Source organism: Bos indicus, chromosome 6 (genome assembly GCF_029378745.1).
Source record: "Bos indicus isolate NIAB-ARS_2022 breed Sahiwal x Tharparkar chromosome 6, NIAB-ARS_B.indTharparkar_mat_pri_1.0, whole genome shotgun sequence".
NCBI classification, from domain to species: domain Eukaryota; kingdom Metazoa; phylum Chordata; class Mammalia; order Artiodactyla; family Bovidae; genus Bos; species Bos indicus.
The window spans coordinates 104,531,495-104,554,085 of record NC_091765.1 but is presented as its reverse complement, the minus strand read 5'-3'; the positions used below and the strand labels follow the sequence as shown (position 1 = coordinate 104,554,085).

General features: G+C 41.1%; 1 protein-coding gene across 3 annotated transcripts in view; it reads left to right on the top strand.

Annotated features, from left to right (window-relative positions):
* The window catches only part of STK32B (serine/threonine kinase 32B), a 407,299-nt gene that overhangs the window by 234,703 nt on the left and 150,005 nt on the right, over nt 1-22,591 (top strand). For all 3 annotated transcript variants that reach the window (XM_070791788.1, XM_070791787.1, XM_070791789.1), the window contains one exon: nt 17,988-18,161. In XM_070791788.1, coding sequence (XP_070647889.1) covers nt 17,988-18,161 — 174 coding nt within the window. The remainder of the gene's footprint in view (nt 1-17,987; nt 18,162-22,591) is intronic.

Genomic DNA, 22,591 nt, shown 5'->3' with positions numbered 1-22,591 from the left:
CTGGTTGAGAGAAGGTATTGTCAGCATATATACATGTCAAAAGTTTAGTCTCCAATATGTAAACAGCACCTACAAATAACTAGGGCTTCTCAGAATCAGGTAAAGAATCTGCCTGCAATGCAGGAGAGCCAGGTTTGATTCCTGGGTCAGGAAGATCCCTTGGAGAAGGGAATGGTTACCCACTCCAGTATTCTTGCCTGGAGAATTCCATGGACAGAGGAGCCTGGAAGCCTATAGTCCATGGGGTTGCAGAGAGTTGGACACAACTGAGCAACTAACACACACACACACACACAACTAATTAGAGAATCAAACAGCTCCATAGATAAATGGATGATGAATAACAACAGGATGCACAGAAGAGAAGGCCCAAGTGGCAGATGAATCTGTGAACAGATAACAGACTCACTGGGGCTGAATTGTGTCCATTCAAAATAAATGTGTTGAAATCCAAACCCCCAGTGCCTCAGAATCTGACTGTGTTTGAAGACAGGGGCATCTTTGAAGAAGTAATTAAGGGTAAATTAGGTCATTAAGGTGAATCTTAATCCATCTGACTGATCTCCTTATAAGAAGATTAAATTTGGACACAGAAACACACAGAGGGACAATCATATGAGGACACAGGGAGAAGACAGCCATCAGCAAACCTAAGGGAGAGGCCCCAGGTTGACACTTTGATGTTGGACTTTCAACCCTGCCAAATTGTGAGAGAGTAAATTGCTGTCTTTTAAATCCTCACCCCACTCCACCCCTGTCTATGGTGTTTTGTTGTGGTATCCCTGCAAAAATGAAAACTCTTGGTGCAAACATTTTGGTGCATGTATTTTTGTATATGCAGGTGAATGTCTTTGCTGGATATCTGCAGAAGAAAGAAATTGTTGGATAACTGGTCATGTTTTTGTTCAGCTTGAGTTGTTACTTAGTCACTAAGTCATGTCCAACTCTTTGTGACCCCATGGACTGTAGCTTCCCAGGCTCCTCTGTCCATTGGGATTACCCAGACAAGAATACTGGGATGAGTTGCCATTTCCTTCTTCAGGGGATCTTCCCAAATCAGGGATCGAACCCACATTTCCTGCATTGGCAGGTGGATTCTTTACCACTGAGCCACCAGGGAAACCATGTTCAACCTAAGTTTAGTTAAGTTCAGTCACTCAGTCATGTCTGACTCTTTGCAACCCCATCGACTGCAACACACCAGGCTTCTCTGTCCATCACCAACTCCTGGAGCTTACTCAAACTCATGTCCATCGAGTCCGTGATGCCATCCAACTATCTCTTCTCTTCTGTCGTCCCCTTCTCCTCCTGCCTTCAATCTTTCCTAGCATCAGAGTCTTTTCCAATGAGTCAGTTCTTCGCATTAGGTGGTCAAAGTATTGGAGTTTCAGCTTCAGCATGGGTCCTCCCAATGAATATTCAGGACTGATTTCCTTTAGGATGGACTGGTTGGATCTCCATGCAGTCCAAGGGACTCTCAAGAGTCTTCTCCAACACCACAGTTCAAAAGTATCAGTTCTTCAGTGCTCAGCTTTCTTTATAGTCCAGCTCTCACATCCATACATGACTACTGGAAAAACCATAGTTTTGACTAGACAAACCTTTGTTGGCAAAGTAATGTCTCTGGTTTTTAGTATGCTGTCTAGGTTGGTCATAGCTTTTCTTCCAAGGAGCAAGTGTCTTGTAATTTCATGGCTGCAGTCATCATCTGCAGTGATTTTGGAGCCCCCCAAAATAAAATCTGTCATTGTTTTCATTGTTTCCCCCATCTATTCACTTTCATTAAGAGGCTCTTTAGTTTCTCTCCTCTTTCTGCCGTAAGGGTGGTGTCATCTGCATATCTGATATTATTGATATTTCTCCCAGCAATCTTGATTCTAGCTTGTGTTTCATCCATTTCACATGATGTGCTCTGCATATAAGTTAAATAAGCAGGGTGACAATATGCAGCCTTAATATATTCCTTTCCCTATTTGGAACCAGTCTGTTGTTTCATGTCCAATTCTTTTTATTTTATTTTTTTATTTAACTTTACTATATTGTATTGGTTTTGCCATATATCAAAATGAATCTTCCACAGGTATACATGTGTTCCCCATCCTGAACCCTCCTCCCTCCCCCTACCATCCCTCTGGGTCGTCCCAGTGCACCAGCCCCAAGAATCCAGTATCGTGCATTGAACCTGGACTGGCGACTCATTTCATATATGATATTATACATATTTCAATGCCATTCTCCCAAATCATCCCACCCTCTCCCTCTCCCACAGAGTCCAAAAGACTGTTCTATACATCAGTGTCTCTTTTGCTGTCTCGTATACAGGGTTATTGTTACCATTTTTCTTTTTTTTTTTAGAATTTCTTTCTAAATTCCATATATATGCGTTATTATACTGTATTGGTGTTTTTCCTTCTGGCTTACTTCACTCTGTATAATAGGTTCCAGTTTCATCCACCTCATTAGAACTGATTCAAATGTATTCTTTTTAATGGCTGAGTAATACTCCATTGTGTATATGTACCACTGCTTTCTTATCCATTCATCTGCTGATGGACATCTAGGTTGCTTCCATGTCCTGGCTATTATAAACAGTGCTGCGATGAACAGTGGGGTGCACGTGTCTCTTTCAATTCTTGTTTCCTCAGTGTGTATGCCCAGCAGTGGGATTGCTGGGTCATAAGGCAGTTCTATTTCCAGTTTTTTAAGGAATCTCCACACTGTTCTCCATAGTGGCTGTACTAGTTTGCATTTCCACCAACAGTGTAAGAGGGTTCCCTTTTCTCCACACCCTCTCCAGCATTTATTGCTTGTAGACTTTTGAATCGCAGCCATTCTGACTGGCGTGAAATGGTACCTCATAGTGGTTTTGATTTGCATTTCTCTGATAATGAGTGATGTTGAGCATCTTTTCATGTGTTTGTTAGCCATCTGTATGTCTTCTTTGGAGAAATGTCTATTTAGTTCTTTGGCCCATTTTTTGATTGAGTCAATTATTTTTCTGAAATTGAGCTGTAGGAGTTGCTTGTATATTTTTGAGATTAGTTGTTTGTCTGTTGCTTCATTTGCTATTATTTTTTCCCATTCTGAAGGCTGCCTTTTCACCTTGCTAATAGTTTCCTTTGTTGTGCAGAAGCTTTTAAGTTTAATTAGGTCCCATTTGTTTATTTTTGCTTTTATTTCCAATATTCTGGGAGGTGGGTCATAGAGGATCCTGCTGTGATGTATGTCAGAGAGTGTTTTGCCTATGTTCTCCTCTAAGAGTTTTATAGTTTCTGGTCTTACATTTAGATCTTTAATCCATTTTGAGTTTATTTTTGTGTATGGTGTTAGAAAGTGCTCTAGTTTCATTCTTTTACAAGTGGTTGACCAGTTTTCCCAGCACCAATTGTTAAAGAGATTATCTTTAATCCACTGTATATTCTTGCCTCCTTTGTCAAAGATAAGGTGTCCATATGTGCGTGGATTTATCTCTGGGCTTTCTATTTTGTTCCATTGATCTATATTTCTGTCTTTGTGCCAGTACCATACTGTCTTGATGACTGTGGCTTTGTAGTAGAGCCTGAAGTCAGGTAGGTTGATTCCTCCAGTTCCATTCTTCTTTCTCAAGATAGCTTTGGCTATTCGAGGTTTTTTGTATTTCCATACAAATTGTGAAATTATTTGCTCTAGCTCTGTGAAGAATACCGTTGGTAGCTTTATAGGGATTGCATTGAATCTATAAATTGCTTTGGGTAGTATACTCATTTTCACTATATTGATTCTTCCAATCCATGAACATGGTATATTTCTCCATCTATTAGTGTCCTCTTTGATTTCTTTCACCAATGTTTTATAGTTTTCTATATATATGTCTTTATTTTCTTTAGGTAGATATATTTCTAAGTATTTTATTCTTTTCATTGCTATGGTGAATGGAATTGTTTCCTTAATTTCTCTTTCTATTTTCTCATTATTAGTGTATAGGAATGCAAGGGATTTCTGTGTGTTGATTTTATATCCTGCAACTTCACTATATTCATTGATTAGTTCTAGTAATTTTCTGGTGGAGTCTTTAGGGTTTTCTATGTAGAGGATCATGTCATCTGCAAACAGTGAGAGTTTTACTTCTTCTTTTCCCATTTGGATTCCTTTTATTTCTTTTTCTGCTCATGTCCAATTCTTTTTTTTTTTTAATAATGATACAATTTTATTAACTAGAGTTCAGATTTTCATTAATTTCATTCAAATAGCTTTCTTCATTTTGCCCATTGATCTCCTATTTTCAATTTTAATGATTCTCCCTCAAAATTTTTTTTTTATTTTTTCTGCTTGCTTTAGTCTTAAATTGCTTTTCTTTCTCTTGTTTCCTAAGTTGGGAGCTTATATCACAGATTTTTAATGTTTCTTCTTTTCTAATATATGCACTTAATGCTATAAATTTCCCTCTAAGCACTGCTTTCATTGCATCCCAAGAATTTGGATCAATTTCATGGTTTCAAGGTCTATATTGGTGTGTATATGTTCCACATAACATTGAGAAGAATGTATGTTCTGTTATTTTTTTTTAAATTTTATTTTATTTAACTTTACAATATTGTATTGTTTTGCCATATATCAAAATGAATCTGCCACAGGTATACATGTGTTCCTCATCCTGAACCCTCCTCCCTCCTTCCTCCCCATACCATCCCTCTGGGTCGTCCCAGTGCACCAGCCCCAAGCATCCAGTATCATGCATCGAACCTGGACTGGCAACTCGTTTCATATATGATATTACACATATTTCAATGCCATTCTCCCAAATCATCCATTGTTTCTCGACCTGCATACAGATTTCTCAGGAGGCAGGTCAGGTGGTCTGATATTCCCATCTCTTGAAGAATTTTCCACAGTTTGTTGTGATCCACACAGTCAAAGGCTTTGGCGTGGTCAAAAGCCAAAGTAGATGTTTTTCTGGAACTCTCTTGCTTTTTCTATGATCCAACGGATATTGGCAATTTGATCTCTGGTTCCTCTGCCTTTTCTAAATCCAGCTTGAACACCTGAAAGGTCACAGTTCACGTACTATCGAAGCCTGGCTTGGAGTATTTTGAGCATTACTTTGCTAGTGTAGATACTCAACCTGAGTACTGTAGATACTCAGAGTAGATACTACTAAGTACTTTTCCAAAGTACTTGGCCAATTTGGATTACAGTCAGCAGTGTATGACAGACATGCCTGTTACAGAGCCAGCAACTTGTCCTGTTGTCCCTAGTTCTTATTTTAGCCATTTTATTGGGTATGAAATCACATTTTCATACCCAACAAATGAAACCACATTTTCATTTTGATCTGTACTTCGCTAATGAGGCTGAACACTTTATATATTTTTATATGTACTAGTTGTATATCCCTCCTTTTGTTCAAGCAACTCTTCAAATCTCTTGCCCTTTTTTCTTTCACTTTAAATGTATGAACTTAAGCTAATTTTATTCAATTTTGAATAGGTATTTTCATATGGTTCATAATTTGTTATTGCTGTTCAGTTGCTAACTGACTCCTTGCATTCCCAGAGTTTGCTCATATTTATGTCAGTGTTACTATCCATCATGCAAAAGGGTAAATAGTGAAAATTCCTTCCTCTAGTCCTAAAACCAGGCCATCAAGTGATCCTGCCCAGATCATAGTTGTCAGTCTTATAATTCCAGCGATCTTTTATGTATGCCTAAATAACCCATATATTATTTCCTTAAAAAAAAAAGTCCTTCCACTTCTTGCATAAATGGCTTAGTATACTGAACATTGTTGTGTACATTGCTTTTTTGGATAAAGTTTCATTGAGATATAAATTCACATGCTATAAAATTTCCACATGCACAATTTTAAATGCACAATTCAGTAGTTTTAAATATATTTGCAAGTTGCATAACCATCACCACTATCTAATTTTAGAACATTTCTGTCATCCCTAAAAAACATTTAATATCTATTAGCCATCAGTCTTTATTCCCTGTACTCTTCTTCCATATGTCTTTTTTTCCTAGAATTTCACTGTTTTGTATCATACATTAAGATTTACAGTCCTTCTGAAATTTTTAGGTGTGTATGATATGCGGTCTGTCAGAATTCATTTTTCTCCTCATAGACATACAATTGATGCGGAACCATTTACTGAAAAACCTCCCATTTGCCGCTGGTTAATATGCCCCACTTCCTGTGGATTCAGGTTGATGTATGGCAAAACCAATACAATATTGTAAAGTAATTAGCCTCCAATTAAATAAATTTAAATTAAAAAAATAAATAAATCAAGTGTATGACTTTAAATAAGGTAAACTTTCTAGGTGCTTGTTCGGGCTTAGTGAAATAGGTGTAAAGTCTTCTCTGGTGGCACAGTGTAAAGAACCCTCCTGCAATGCAGGAGATGCAGGAGGCATAGTTTCAATCCCTGGAGGAGGAACTGGCAACCCAGTCCAGTATTCTTGCCTGGGAATTCCCATGGACAGGGGAGCCTGGTGGGCTGCATGCAGTCCATGGGGTCACAAAGAGTCTGACACGACTGAGCAATTTATCACACATGTGAGCACGCACAAAATAGGTATAATTGTATATTGCTCTGGAGTTATTGCAAGGATTGCAAGAGTAAGAATGTGATACACATTAATCATTCCATATATTTAGCATCAGAATGTAGCATTGTTCATTTAGCCGCTCATTGTTATAACTAGTTCCCCTTAAGGCTTTCTATGTGCTTCCCACCGTGCTGGTTGCTTACTCCACTTTACGTAATCCCACAGAGACAGGATGTGATTTCTGTTGTTTGCTTACGTATCCACAGCACCTAGACCAGGGTCTGACATACGGTTGGTGCTCGGTGCATTTGTTTAACAAGCTATCTTGTGCCTGTGAGCATAAGCAGCATTGTTTATAACAAGGGACAAGTAAAACCAGCTGTGCTGAGACCCAGTAGGAAATAGATAATATTTATAAATAGAAAATGAAATTTATACATGGTAATTGATATAGGGCACTGTATTAAGATGATTCAAATAATGTTATAAGTGAGTCAACCATTACAATTTCCAAATGCATGAAGCAAAATTTAATAGCCCTAGAAGGAAAAACAGAAAAACCCACAGTTATACCTGGGGGTGTCTTAGCAATTGATAGAACTTCTAGACAGAAAGTCAGCAAAGATATAAAAGGATGAACTTCACCATGACCAAGAGTACCTAACTGACATTTGTAGAACGTTTCAACAAGTAACAGCAGAAAGGAATTTTTTTCCAAGTGTCCGTGGAAAGTTCACAGATAATATATCTGGTTCTTGGTTCATAAAACAAACCTCAACAAACTTTAAAAAATGAAACCATAACAGAACATGTGCTATGACCATAATGCAACCACACTGGACCATACTCGCAGAAGGACTGCAGGAAAATCTCCAGATACTTGTTCATTAAACACCGACTTCTAATAATCCTTGGGTTAAAGAAGAGGCCTCAAAAGAGATAAAGATACATACCAGTGTGAATGAAAACACAAAATCTGTAGGATTCAGCTAAAGCTGTGATGATTTATAAATTTATAGCTCTGGATGCTTACATTAGAAAAGGGAAAAGGTCTCAAAATTTTATCTATTTTTCATCTCAAAAATCTAAAAAAATGATTAGAAAAATAAACCCAAAGAAAGAAAAAAGAAGGAAATTATAGAGTAGAATCAATGAAATTGAAAAGAAGAAAGCAGTAGGGAAAAAAAAAATCAGTGGAACAGCAAGCTGGTTCTTCAGAAAAAAGACTGATGAAACTTTAGCAAAACTGACAAATAGAAACAGAGAGAAGGTACAAATTATGAAAATCAGGAATAAAACAGAGGCTATCCCTAAAGATTCTTCAGCCATTAAAAGGATAATAAGGGAACACTGTGAAAAGCTTTATACTCATAAATTTGACAGTTTAGAAGAAATGGAGCAATTTCTCAAAATCTACATACTGCCAACACTTAAGCAAGAAAAAATTAAATAATCCTATCACTTTTATATAAACTGAATTCATAATTTAAAAGCTCTTAGAATGAAATTCCATGTCCAGATAGTTTCACTAGAGAGTTCTAACAAATATTTAAAGAACTAATACCTATTTTATACAATCTCTTCCAGGAAATCTAGGAAATAGAAGAGAAATGAACACTTCCCAATTCATTTTATGAACTTGTGTTACCCTGATACCAAAGGCAGATAAAGATAGTGCAGTGAAAACTAAGGACCAATATCTCCCAGGAATATAGAGATATACACAGGACACACTCTCCTAGTGTGCATTACCATTATTCACTTCCTGTTTCTTACTCCATGCCCCTTTGTAAAGAATGCAAATTATACATTTCTTTTGGAGTTCAGCCCAAGAGGAGAGGTTTGGCTCCGTCTCATTTAGACAGTGAGCGCATTTGTCCGTTCTGCTCTGCCTTATTGCTGTGCCCTGCGGAGGAGGTTGAACCGTGCTCACAGCCAGTTTGTCCACATGGACGCACCATTCGCCTCCCCTTCATTCCACATTTTCCCTCTCCATCAGTCTTACTTTGTTAGGCACTGCTTTAGAAGAAAGCAGGAGCAAGCACAAATTTAATTTACAAATTAAATGAAACCATGAAGTCACAAGAACAAGGTTCTGCACTGACACAGGGAGATGGTACTTTAGAGTCTGCAAAACCTGCTGTGTAGCTGGCAGGTGGGAGGAGTGTGGAGGACAAGAAGCTCCTGGAAGCAATGATGTAAACATCAGACAGAGACCAGTGCCCAACACTAAGCTTTCCTTTCCCATCTACCCACCACCTCCCATATTTCTTTCTGTACTATCTCCCCGCTCCCTCAAGCTTCTGCATGAAATTGACAGACTGATGTGCCACATAGACTATGGGTCCTTTGGGTGTTTATGATTCATTCATTCTTGAGTGTGTCTGATGCTCCAAGTAATGGGCTAAATGCAAGGGCACAAAGCTAAAAATAGCTTGGTCCCTGTGCCAGACAGCTGGCTGTCTGGTGGGGAGAAGAGACCAGGAGATAGAGGGTCCCTGTGCCACAAGGAAAGTGCCACCAGAGCCCTGAGCAGGGATTCTGAAATGGAGCAGGACCCTATGGTCCTTCAGCACCATGTCCTCAGCCTGCCTTTTGTCTGTGGAAACACTTTAGCCAAAGAGTAAGTTTAACCAGAGAAGTGAGAGAATGAAGAAACCAAGGAAAGCAGTCAAACAGGGCAAAATGATAATAGTTTAGTTGTTATAGAAAATCAAGGACTTTAGTTCCTCATTAAGGGCTGTAGATAATATTCTGAACTGAGCTGTCTTGTAGATACTTAAACCCCTACCAGGTAGAAGAAGTTAATACATGATGACCAGACTGTAGACCTCACATAAGCTGCCACAGTTCCAAGAACTGGCCTCAAGGAAATAGGGACAAACCAACCCTGGAACACTGAAAACCAATTACTGCTTAAAACAATCAAGATAACTGACCAGACCACTGCATGACTGATTTCAAGATGTCAAGAACTGACTGTGCTGTTTCTACATGTAGCCTCCCAACCTCCCACTGCACTGGCTTTAAAAGCTCTTGCCCACTGATTGTTGGACATAAGTTCGTCTTTGGACATGAATTTGCCTTTGGACATGAATTTGCCCTTCCCCCAGTTACTGGCATCCGAAATAAAGCAAACTTCTTTTCCATCTATCTTGCTTCTTGATTGGCTTTCAAGCAGCAAGCAGCCAGACCTTACTTCCCATAATAATTCTAGAATCTGGAGATGGAGAAATCATCTTGGTTCAACTCTCATCTCTGCCATTTCCTGGCTGGGTCAGTTGGAAAATAGTCCTTCATCTTTCTGAGTCTCAGTGTGTCGAAATCTGCCAAAGGCAGCTCATGGTAACACTTACCTCCAAGGGCCGTTGAGAGGATGCAATGAGTTAATAGACATAGGGTACGTGAAGTAGTGCCTGGCACACGGTGGGCAGCACACCAGTGTTAACTATTATAGGGTGCACAGGGACAGAAAAAGGGTCACCCAGCTCGGTCTTCCAGGTTAAGAGTCATGGCCGACTCTTTGCAACCCCATGGACTATACAGTCCATGGAATTCTTCAGGCCAGAAGACTGGAATGGGTAGCCTTTCCCTTCTCCAGGGAATCTTCCCAATCCGGGGATCAAACCTAGGTGTCCTGCATTGCAGGTGGGTTCTTTACCAGCTGAGCCACAGGGAAGCCCCCTAAAAGGAGCACATTCATCTAAACCAGGGTTTCTTAGCCTTGGTGCTGTGGACACTCAGGGCCAGGTCACACTTTGTGATGGGGGCATCCAGTTCATTGTGGGATGTTTAATGGCAACCTTGGCCTCTACTTACTAGAGACCAGTAGCACCCATTCCCCCAGTTGTAACTACCAAAAATGTCTCTAGATGTTGTCAAATGTCCCCATGAGAGCAAAGGTGCCCCTGGTTGGAAACTACTGCTCTAAACTGAAAAGAGGATGATGGATGAAAAAGAGTAGAAAGGCAGGATTAGGAAACATTTTGAGTGATCAGGTAGAGATGACCTGACAACAAAGAGTCTCCTTGGGACTGTAGGTTCACGGCAAAGGGCAAGAAATGGAAATGCAGCAATGGATCACCTGGGGCACTTGTCCTGGCATGGAACATCGAACTCCAGACCCCTTATGGCTATCCCAAACTCAGGTGAGACATCTGGGGCAACTTCTCACGCTGAACCCCAGCTTCTGGCACAGGGCTGGCTGGATGGTAGAAGCCTAGAGTCTTTGTTGGTGTGTGCATGAGCTCATGTTTGTAAAGTAGTCCCTGAGGCCATCTGCCATCATTTCTTTTATTAAGAAAGTTCATCCATGATCACGCTGCCCGGACCACCTTGCTATTGCCCCACGAAGCACTGTGTTGATGGGCTTGGGCTTTGACACATTCAGCCTATGCTGAGGAACGTCATACAAAAGAATCTCCCATTAAACTTGTGACTCTGTTCAGAGCTATTTTATTATCTTTTAACATTTACTTTTTATTTGGTTGCACCAGGTCATAATTGTGACATGCAAGATCTCTTAGTGGCAGCATGTGAACTCTTAGTTGTGACATGTGGAATCCAGTTCCCTGCCCAGGGACTGAACCCAGACTTCTTGCTTTGGGACCACGGAGTCTTAGCCACAAACAACCAAGGAAGTCCACAGAACAATTTTATGTAGCTCACTGATCACACGTTACAGAATGCCATATTTATAAGAAGCCAGTGGGAAAGATGTCTCTCTGGCTTCTGTACCAGTAATAAACATATGAATCATAAAAGTAAACAAGTTTACTTTTGTTTTTTCACCTTGACCCTTGAATCATGGAGCTGGTCGTGTTTTTCACTTTGTTCTAGTTGCTGGGGAAGATTAGAGTCCCATTGATGACCCACTTCTGGCTTGCAGGCAGGTTCTTTGAGCATGAATTGGGGTATTTTTGCCTGCATCCATTTTCTTGACTTTCTTTTTTATTCTTTGACTTGACTGATAGTTTACCTATTTTCAATTGTATTATGTTACATGTATTTAGCAAGTCACTTTTAATCTATTTTGTAATAAAGTAGCAAATGCTTTAAAAAAAAAACAAAAACCCAACACACATGCTGTGTGTTCGTGCTCAGTCATGTCTGACTCTTTGTGATCCCATGGACTGTACCTGCCCGGCTCCTCTGTCTGTGGGATTAACCCAGCAGGAATACTAGAGCAGGTTACCATTTCCTTCTCCAGGGGACCTCCCCAACCAAGGGCTCAAACTCACATGTTCTGCCACTCCTGCACTGGCAAGCGGATTCTTTACCACTGAGCCACTATGGTGGCCTGTGTCAATGTCCAGGCCGGGACTGATGCCTTTCTAGGTCCCGACCTTCTTTGATCTTGAATGTTGATTTCTCCATGGTCACTGTTACTGTAATCCGGTGTAGGTTTCTCATTCCTGATCTCCATCATTTCCATGACAATATGCAACAGTATCATGAGAACGTAATTGTTATTCCAATCCAAGAAGAAGCAAAAGAGACAACAGCACGGGGCTGGAGAACAGCACGAAACCACAGGGAGATCAATACAAGGCCATTCTCTGTTCTCAGATAATAGCGTTGAGACTCCTGGGGAATGCAGAGTCCATGGCCCAGGTGACAAAGGATCCTCAGCGAGAAAAAGCCGTAACCAGAGTTATTGCCTAAATTATTGTTCTCTTTGAATTTTAAATTTCCTCTTTAGAATTCATTCCAGTCTGCTTGTTTCTCTCCTGAAAATTCATGTCGCTCTTCCAAAGAGTTCTGATGGAATATGGAATGAGATGCCCTTTGACTGTTTAGCTGTGAATTGAGAGTGCAGAACTCACTCTTATTAACACAGCATTTCAATAGTCCATCAACTATTGGAATATAAATTGAGGATCTGTAGGGGGCATATATTAGCTGATTCCTATCATTCCTTTTTGACCATCTAGACCTTTCTCTCCAGGAGCAAATAAGTAGAAGGATGCATCAAATGACTTTTTCAGTTCCAAGTGAATGAAGCACAATGTTAAGTAGCTTTAATCAAAAAGTACAGCCATTGACCATGTAAACATGAAATTCAGGGACAGACCACTCTTCTGCCTGGGCTGGAGCCCACACCTCCAGCAGGGCCTCTCTCTGTACTTATATCTCAGCCTGTCTCAACTCCCTGCAGCTTCAGGTGGGTCTCATCTTCGTTTGGGCATCAGGATCTAGACAGTCTCACAGTTACAGCTTCTGGCCAAGCACGCCTAGAGGAACAGGTTTTTCTTTCAGTGTCCACACGCTGATTGCAAAAGCATCTGCAAGGGGGCCTGATGAACCAGCACCAGTGGCCAGTTGTTGTTCTGTCCCTCAGTCGTGTCTGACTCTGTGCAACCCCATGGGCTGCAGCAGTCCAGGCAATCCCTGTCCTTCACAATCTCCTGGAGCTTGCTCAAACTCATGTCCGTTGACTCGGTGATGCCATCCAACCATCTCATCCACTGTAGTCCCCTTCTCCTCCTGCCCTCAATCTTTCCCAGCATCAGGGTCTTTTCTAATGATTTGGTTCTACACATCAGGTGGCCAAAGTATTGGAGTTTCAGCTTCAGGATCAGTCCTTCCAATGAATATTCAGAGTTAATTTCCTTTAGGACTGGCTGGTTTGATCTCCTTGCAGTCCAAGGGACTCTTGAGAGTCTTCTCCAACACTGCAGTTCAAAAGCATCAATTCTTCGGCTCTCAGCCTTCTTTACAGTTCAGCTCTCACATCCATACATGACTACTGAAAAAACCATAGCTTTGACTAGACAGACCTTTGTCAGTGAAGTAATGTCTCTTCTTTTTAATATGCTGTCTAGGTTTGTCATAGTTTTTCTTCCCAGGAGCAAGCGTCTTTTAATTTCATGGCTGCAGTCACTATCTGCAGTGATTTTGGAGCCCAAGAAAATAAAGTCTCTCATTGTTTTCATTGTTTCCCCATCTGTTTGCCATGAAGTTATGGGACCGGATGCCATGATCTTAGTTTTCTGAATGTTGAGTTTTAAGCCAACTTTTTCACTCTCGTCTTTCATTTTCATCAAGAGACTCTAGTTCTTCTTTGCTTTCTGCCCTAAGGGTGGTGTCATCTACATATTTGAGGTTATTGATATTTCTCCCAGCAACATTGATTCCAGCTTGTGCTTCCTCCAGCCCAGCGTTTCTCATTATGTACTCTGCATAAAAATTAAAAAAGCAGGGTGACAATATGCAGCCTTGACATACTCCTTTCCCAATTTGGAACCAGTCTGTTGTTCCATGTCCAGTTCTAACTGTTGCTTCTTGACCTGCATACAGATTTCTCAGGAGGCAGATAAGGTGGTCTGGTATTCCCATCTCTTGAAGAATTTTCCATAGTTTGTTGTGATCCATACAGTCAAAAGCTTCAGCATAGTCAATGAAGTAGACTTTTTTTGGAATTCTCTTGCTTTTTCTATGACCCAATGGATGTTGGCAGTTTAATCTCTGGTTCCTCTGCCTTTTCTAAATCCAGCTTGAACATCTGGAAGTTCTTGGTTCATATACTATTGAAGCCTAGCTTGGAGCATTTTGAGCATTACTTTACTATCATGTGAAATGAGTGCAATAGAGGTGCATAAATTTCCTAGTCAGTTTTCCTCTCTTTGTTGAGAGAAAGGAGCAGGAATCATCAGACATCCAACAGGTACACCTTAAGTGAGGAGGGAAAATCCCACATGAATTAGAAATAGGGAAATGCAGGGTGTTTTGAGACCACACATTCTGCAACCAAATGGTGTCTCTTATGCACTCTTCTTGAACATAGACAAAAAAAAAAAATCACTTCATCATACAAAGTCAGTATTACCATGATACCAAAATGGGTCAGGACAAAGGTAGGAAAATTTGAGCCAGTGTCACTTGTAACATTTGATAAAAAAAATCCTAAATGTATAGAACAGTCTTTTGGACTCTGTGGGAGACGGAGAGGGTGGGATGATTTGGGAGAATGGCATGGAAATATGTATAATATCATATATGAAACGAGTCACCAGTCCAGGTTCGATGCATGATACTGGATGCTTGGGGCTGGTGCACTGGAACAACCCAGAGGGATGGTAGAGGGAGGGAGGAAGGAGGAGGGTTCAGGATGGGGAACACATGTATACCTGTGGCAGATTCATTTTGATATATGGCAAAACCAATACAATATTGTAAAGTTAAATAAAATAAAATTTTAAAAAAATAAATAAAAATAAAAAAAAATAAACCAAATCTATCAACATACAAAGAGAATAAAAAAAATCCTAAATGAAAAACATTAATCCAATTTTAAAAAATATATATAGTATATGTTTATCTAGTATACTTCTCTATGATGTGTATATCTATTACACTGGAGAAGACTCTTGAGAGTCCTTTGGACTGCAAGGAGATCCAACCAGTCCATTCTGAAGGAGATCAGCCCTGGGATTTCTTTGGAAGGAATGATGCTAAAGCTGAAACTCCAGTACTTTGGTCACGTCATGCGAAGAGTTGACTCATTGGAAAAGACTCTGATGCTGGGAGGGATTGGGGGCAGGAGGAGAAGGGGACAACAGAGGATGAGATGGCTGGATGGCATCACTGACTCGATAGACGTGAGTCTGAGTGAACTCCGGGAGTTGGTGATGAACAGGGAGGCCTGGCATGATGCAATTCATGGGGTCACAAAGAGTCGGACACGACTGAGCGACTGATCTGATCTGATGTAATAGATACGTATATATGTGTCTTATTTACTTAGATACACATATATGAGTGTGTTTATCAAGTAAGGTTTAGTTTAGGAATGCAAAGACATTTTAATGTTAAAAAAAAAAAAAGCCTCTGAACCACTCAATAACATTTCTTAGCAGTCTAGACAGCAACTTTCTTAACTGGATAAATGTTATCCAGTGGCAGTCGTCCAGTGGTTAGGACTCCACACTCCCAATGCAGGAGGCACGGGTTCAGTCCCTAGTCAGGGAACTAAGAGCCACATGTGGCAAAAAAAAAAGTTATTCACCAAATATCTACAGCAAACAATTTATTTAATAGAGTTTACTATATTCCAGACCAAAATGAAAATGCGCGATGTCACCTCTTGTAATCAGTGTTTTACTGGAGGTCCTGGATAGTAAAATAAAATAAGGAAGAAGAAGTAGAGGGCATAAGGATTGCAAGGATATATGAACATGGCAGTTGTTGTGAAAGAATCATCATTTCATGTAATAAGTGGAAAAAGTGGGGCTTCCCTGGTGGCTCAAGAAGTCAAGAATCTGCCTGCAATGTGGGAGACCTGAGTTTGATCCCTGGGTCAGTAAGATTCCCTGGAGAAGGGAATGGCAACCTATTCCAGTATACTTGCCTGGAGAATCCCCATGGACAGAGGAGCCTGGTGGGCTCCAGTCCATGGGGTTGCAAAGAGTTGGACATGTCTATGCGACTAACACTTTCAAAAGTGGAAAAAGTATTAGAAAGATATTATAACTAAGAGGTCAGCCAAGCTGCTAAATTCAAGATAAACATAAGCAATTCCAGAGTACATCTTCCCCTAGCAATGACCTGTGAGTACATCTTACTTTAAAAGACTGTCTTCTCAAATAAAATCTATTTTAAAATATCATAACAATAGGAAGGTTTCATATGTATACCTATGGCTGATTCATGCTGATGTATGGCAGAAACCAACACAATATTGTGAAACAATTATCCTCCAATTAAGAATAAATTTAAAAAACAATAATGAAGTGTGATAATAACAACGATGATAATAAAAATATCATAATAAAAATGCATACATCCCAGGATTTTAAGTAGAAAATTATAAAGCTTTACTGACAAGCATAAAAAGAAGACCAGACATTTAGATCATAAACCAGCCATTTCTTCGCTCCCTCTGGCTCCCGATGTCTGTCATATGGGACTAGATGGCATTTAGGTTTCCTCCCAGTTCTGGAGCTCTCCATCCCATAATCACAGGGTCTGTCACCTCTTCTATGACCGAATCAGGTTCCCTCCCCTGGTCTGCACGGCCAGGGCAGGGAAACACGGCAGTGTGCGACTACAGCAGCATCCCAACAGTGGGTAATTGTAAGTGAGGCAAGACTGAGGGGTCTGGGTCCTTGTCTTCACCCTAACACTGGCTCACTGAGGCCCTTCTTCCCTCTTCTGTCCAACAAGAGGGATAGCCTGTCTGGCCCAGGATATAATATTCAAGGATCTGAGACACAGATCTAAGCATCCAGGACAACATCCAGTCATTCTGCAAAGTCCTTGTTACAGTCCATGGTTCCATGTGGATTGTGACAACATTTTATGATGTGATTCTAGTTTACAATTGTTTGACACCATTCTTAGGGTTTATCTGTTGTCTCTTTGATCCATAAAAGGCCTAAGTGCATTTCTTACTGCTTTGGGGAAAAAATACACCCCAAAACATAGTGCTCAAAATACAATCACTCAATTATCTCATGTTCTGTGAATTGACTGGGCTCATCGGGGTGGTTCTGCCCCACGTGATGTCAGCGGGGGCTATAACAAAATATCCAAATTCCCAAAGGGTCACTCCCAAGGCTGCTGATTGGCGATGGCTGGCACTGTGTGCTCAGCTGAGGCTGTCGAGTGGAGCACCTTGGTTTTCCTTCTTGTGGTCTCTCCATAGAGCTTGGGCACCAGCTGGGTTCCAAGCAGCCATCCAAGTAGAAATTGCCAGTTCCCTTAAAGCTTGGGTGTTTCTTGCAAGAGCATCACTGCCCTCTAGGGCTGTAGAAACAAGCTCCTCGTGGGGAGGGCAGGGGAATGGAGTGGAGAGGAGACTGCAGCTTTGGAGACTTTACTGAAGTCCATTGTTGTTGTTCAGTCACTGAGTCATGTCCGGCTGTTTGCAACCCATGGACGCAGCATGCCAGGCTTCTCTGTCCTTCACCATCTCCCAAAGTTTACCCAAACTCATGTCCATTGAGTCAGTGATGCCATCCAACTATCTCATCCTCTGTCATCCCCTTCTCCTCCTGCCTTCAATCTTTCCCAGCATCAGGGTCTTTTCCAGAAAGCCAGCTCTTAGCATCAGGTGGCCAAAGTATTGGAGATTCAGCTTCAGCATCAGTCCTTCCAATGAATATTCAGGTTTGATTTCCTTTACGATTGACTGGTTTGATCTCTTTGCAGTCCGAGAGACTCTCAAGAGTCTTCTCCAAAATCACAATTCAAAAGCATCAATTCTTTGGTGCTCAGCCTATGTCTAATTAAAGCATGCACTAAAAATGAAGTAGCGTATTGGAGACCAGCATTGGTTCAGGTCCCATTTGTCAGCTCAGACCCAGAGGACTGGTACTTCACCACAGGGCACTGTGACTTAGCATCAGTGCCTCTCTCTGAGCCTCAGCTTGCGCTTCTGGAAAATGGGGCCATTGACCTTGAGGGCATGGGAGACATCTCCATCCCTAACTTTCTCTGCTTCTCGGTGCTCCTAGGTACTCCTTCCAGGATGAGGAGGACATGTTCATGGTGGTGGACCTGCTGCTTGGAGGGGATCTACGTTATCACCTGCAGCAGAATGTACATTTCACAGAAGGGGACGTGAAGCTCTACATCTGTGAGCTGGCCCTGGCCCTGGAGTATCTGCAGCGGTACCACATCATCCACAGGTAACATCATCCCCAGAGGGATGCCAGTGGGTAGGGTGTGATGGGAGCAGTCTGCAGCCATGGAGAATATTTTCTCACTGACATTCTTTAGATGTGGCAGTACATGGAGATCATAAAAAGCAGAGCAACATTATTATTGCTCATACCTTCTCTGCAGACAGCCTACTCCATCATCACCTGCATTGAGGTGAAACACCGCCACTGCCCATGTGCCCTCCTCTCTTGGTACCCACTGCTTAGAGACGTGGCTGCCCTTTGCTTTTCCATTCTGGTATGTCTTTGGGAGCCTGGAGTGTTCAGACTCAGGTTAGAAGGAGTGGCATGAGTTGGGAACATGACGGATTCTACTCTCTTACTTTTCATACCTTGAAATCAATGCTGTGCATCGTGGAGGACTTCTTCCTCTTGCAAAGCTTTGGTGCTGGCTTTGGGCTCTGGATATAAGCAAGAGCTTTGGGCTCTTGCTCAGGACCTTGACTTTTCCCTGCCTGTGCACAGCACAGATGAGTAAGGTGAGTTTGACTGCAGAGGCAGGAGGCTAGCAAGAGCCTTCAGATAGCAATGGGATCCTTGTTGTTTACTCGCTAAGTCGTGTCTGAGTCTTTTGTGATCCTGCGGACTGTAGCCCACCAGGCTGTTCTGTCCATGGGATTTTCCAGGTGAGAACACTGGTTGTGGTGGAAGATCTCCTTCTCCAGGGGATCTTCTCAATCCAGGGATCAAACCTGCCTCTCCTGCATCTCCTGTGTTGGCAGGTGGATTTTTACCATTGAGCCACCAGGGAAGTCCAGCAGTGGGATCCTTAATGAGGTCTTCTCTCTGACCACAGAGGAGGGGGCATGAGTGGCTGCAGATCTGTGCACCCATGGTCTTGCACTGTGCCTAGAGCGTCTTCTTCTAACTTGTACAATGTAGGAAGACTTGGGAAAGACAAGCACTTGAATTTCTGTGTAAAGATGGTAGATTAAGCACACACACGCGCATGCATGTGCACACACACACTTACATTTTCTCACTTCTAAAATCTCCATAAAATGGAAATGAAGTATGTTTGAAAAATGGCAAATTCACAAAGATGGAGAAAACTAAAGAGGAGACTATCACAAAACACAGGGGAAATTGGAAAGAAGGTGTTTCGTGGTAAGTGGCTTACGACACCAGAAGCTGAATTTTGAGTTGTGTCTGGAAATAACCATGAATTGATAGATGTTAAAGAATCTCTTCAAAGGCTCAGAAATGAATAGTCATCAACAATGATGGAAGGAGGGAGAAGGGATAAAAGAGAGGCTAAAATGGGGTGCAGGGTTTGAAGGCCTTTTAAGACATTTTAAAAAGCACCAATCTGCTTGCCCATCCTGAATAACTGGATGTCTGTCCCTTCCTCTTCCAAGCAGAAGACTGAAGGCTTATTCACTAAAGATAGTAAAACAGAGGGTGTCTGAACTGAAGTACGTTAAGACTCTTGAGTTGGGATGCAGTACTGAAGATAGCACAACTAACTAGACGCATCCATACCAGATGCTGAAATAACACACCCACCCCACTTCCAGCTGGGCTCAAGACTTCAGCTTCCAGGCTGGACACTGGAATGATTTCAAGGGGGGATGTGGCTGAGCCAAGAGGAGAGAGATTATGACATCAGAAGTTCCCCAGTTCCCTTGGAGTGTAGTTCACAGTCAGTGAGACCTGCTTCTTTGCTGTAAGCTCCCAACTGGGTTAGTGATGACTAAAGATTATCAGATATCCAGAGAAATCTTCTAACATGAATAATGAGAGCCATGCAATCAAATGGGAAAAAGAAAAAAAAAGCTTGGAATAAACAGAGACTCTGCCAGGAGAAAGAACTATCAGAAGAATCATGCTCAGTATTTTCAGAGGAATGAACAGATTTTTGCAATTGTAAAATAAACGCTATGTTTACTTAACATTCAAAGAACAAACTTCAGATCAGAGTTCTCATAAATTAAAAACATGAAAGTAGAAATGAAATATTCAGAAGATGTGTTGGAAGACAAAGTTAAGGATATTCCTTAAACAGTAGAATAAGAAGGAAAAAGAAAATATAAGAGAATTAGAGGGCCAGAACAGGAAGTTCAATATCAGACAGAGAAAGAAGAAAGGGAAAGAGAGAGAGACAGAGAGAAAGAAAGAAAATAGGGAGGGATGGAGGGGGTGAAGAAAAGGGGGAAAACATTCCCTGGTGGCTCAGCTGGTAAAGAATCTGCCTGCCATGTGGGAGACCTGTCGATTCCTGGGTTGGACAGATCTCCTGGAGAAGGGAAAGGCTACCCACTCTAGTATTCCGGCCTGGGGAATTCCATGAGCTGTATAGTCCATGGGGTCGCAAAGAATCAGACACCACTGAGCGACTTTCACTTCACTTCACAGGGGGAAGAAATCATCAATGAAATAAAGACCTGAAATATATGAGTTTCCAGATTGAAGGGTTCACCAAGGCTGCAGGGTAATGACTAGAAACAGACATAAATCAAAACAAACTTCAAAGCCAATAAGTCTGCACAGAAGAACAGGGTATAAAGGCTGAGGAATCAGGATCCTTTGGGATTATCTATCACTAGAAGGCGGAGGAAACGTGCTAATCAATCAAATCTGAGATGTACATTTTTACAAGTTCAAGGTCTCAAAAAATCTCTCTCTCGTATATCTTGTCTCAAGTAGTTAGAAAATGACATGGACTCTACTAAAATGAAGGGCTAAATCAGGAGGAAGACATGGTATATGGAAAGCTGGAGCTCCAGCAAAGGAGAGAAAGAGGCAAAAGCTTCACGATGATGGGCAGGTCATCAATGTCAGCTGTGCCTAAGGTGTAGACCATGACTAGTTCTGATTGGAGTCAGATCAAAAGACCCTCGGAGAGTCTTCTTCAGGAAAAGTGAGCTGATAAAAATGGCTAAGATATCTGGCTGCCTTGAGAGATTTATTTAGTTGGTTAAGAATCTGAAGTTGAATAAATGATGTCAGGAGAAAAAACCTCAACAATAAAAAGAAGGTAATTTTTTAACTCCAAGGAATCAAAGTGTTAGCTAGGACATTGGATATCATACAATTTACTACATGAAGCATCTCTGTGTAGCATGCTTAGTCATAATCCCCTAAACCCTGAAAGTTGACCTAACCAGAAAAATATATTAATACACCGCTGGGGAAGTGAGGGAGTGGCGAGATGAGTGTGTCTCTTGCGGACGCATAAAGGAAAAAGACTGCTTGCTACACACGCTTTCATCCATAGTGGGAAGACAGTAGATAGAGCAGGAAACTGAAAATCAATGAGTCCTATACACTTCGAGATAAGGAGCTAAATACCAAATAAATACCAAAATTATAGCCTGAGACAGATGAATGGGATGGAGAGGGAAAAGTGGGAGAGAAAGATATGAATTGTTGCTAAAAATTGTAACAAAACTTTCAGTACAGTTTGATTCTTGGAATTGTTCACGTGTATAATTTTGACACAAATAGTAGCACACATGACCGAATGCAAATGAAGAAGAAACAGGAAAAGAAAAAGTATTTAGAAAGAGGAAGGGGGAAGAGGTGAGGCTGTAGTAGTCACCATGGTAACAGTAGTAGTAGTAATAGCCTCAGCAGCCTTAGCCATAGAGGAGTAAAGGGAATGTTCAATGAAATGCGACCTGTTTACTGAGGAGCATTGTTCATTCACACAGTCAAAGACTAGCTTTTGCCCGCAGGAATTCTGGCTCCAGAGTCTCTGCTTGTAAGCCCTGTGCTATATTTGTTAAGGAAGGTCATTTAGTACTAGAGAAGACTCTGTGGGCTGGCTGGGCTGCTTTGAAGGCACGGAAAGATGTGAGCTCTTTACCAATCTCTTGTATCAGTGTCATTCACCAATTTTCACTGTCATTGCTCTGCTAGTGTGCAATAGATGTGCAATAGAATAGCAATAGATGATCTATTCGCCTACAACCCCCCAGACTGAGTCTTTGTGGACCTGAGTGAGACAGAGGCCAGCATCCCAGGGCAGACAGACCAGGCGAAAATGAAACTGTCAGTTAAGAGCATGGTGGTTGGGGGACTTCCATGGCACTCCATTGGTTAAGACTTCACCTTTCAACACAAGAGGTACAGGTTCTATCCCTGGTTAGGGAGCTAAGAGTCCACATGCCTCAAAGCCAAAAAACATAAAGCAAAAGCAATATTGTGACAAATTCAATAAAGACCTTAAAGATGGTCTACATCACACACACACACACACACAAATCTTTTTTTTTTTACATTTTATTATTATTTTTTTATTTTATTTTATTTTACTTTACAATATTGTATTGGTTTTGCCATACATCTGGAAAAAGATATTCTATGCAAATAGAGATCAAAAGAAAGCAGGAGTAGCAATACTCATATCAGATAAAATAGACTTTAAAACAAAACTTTTAAAAAAAGAGCATGGT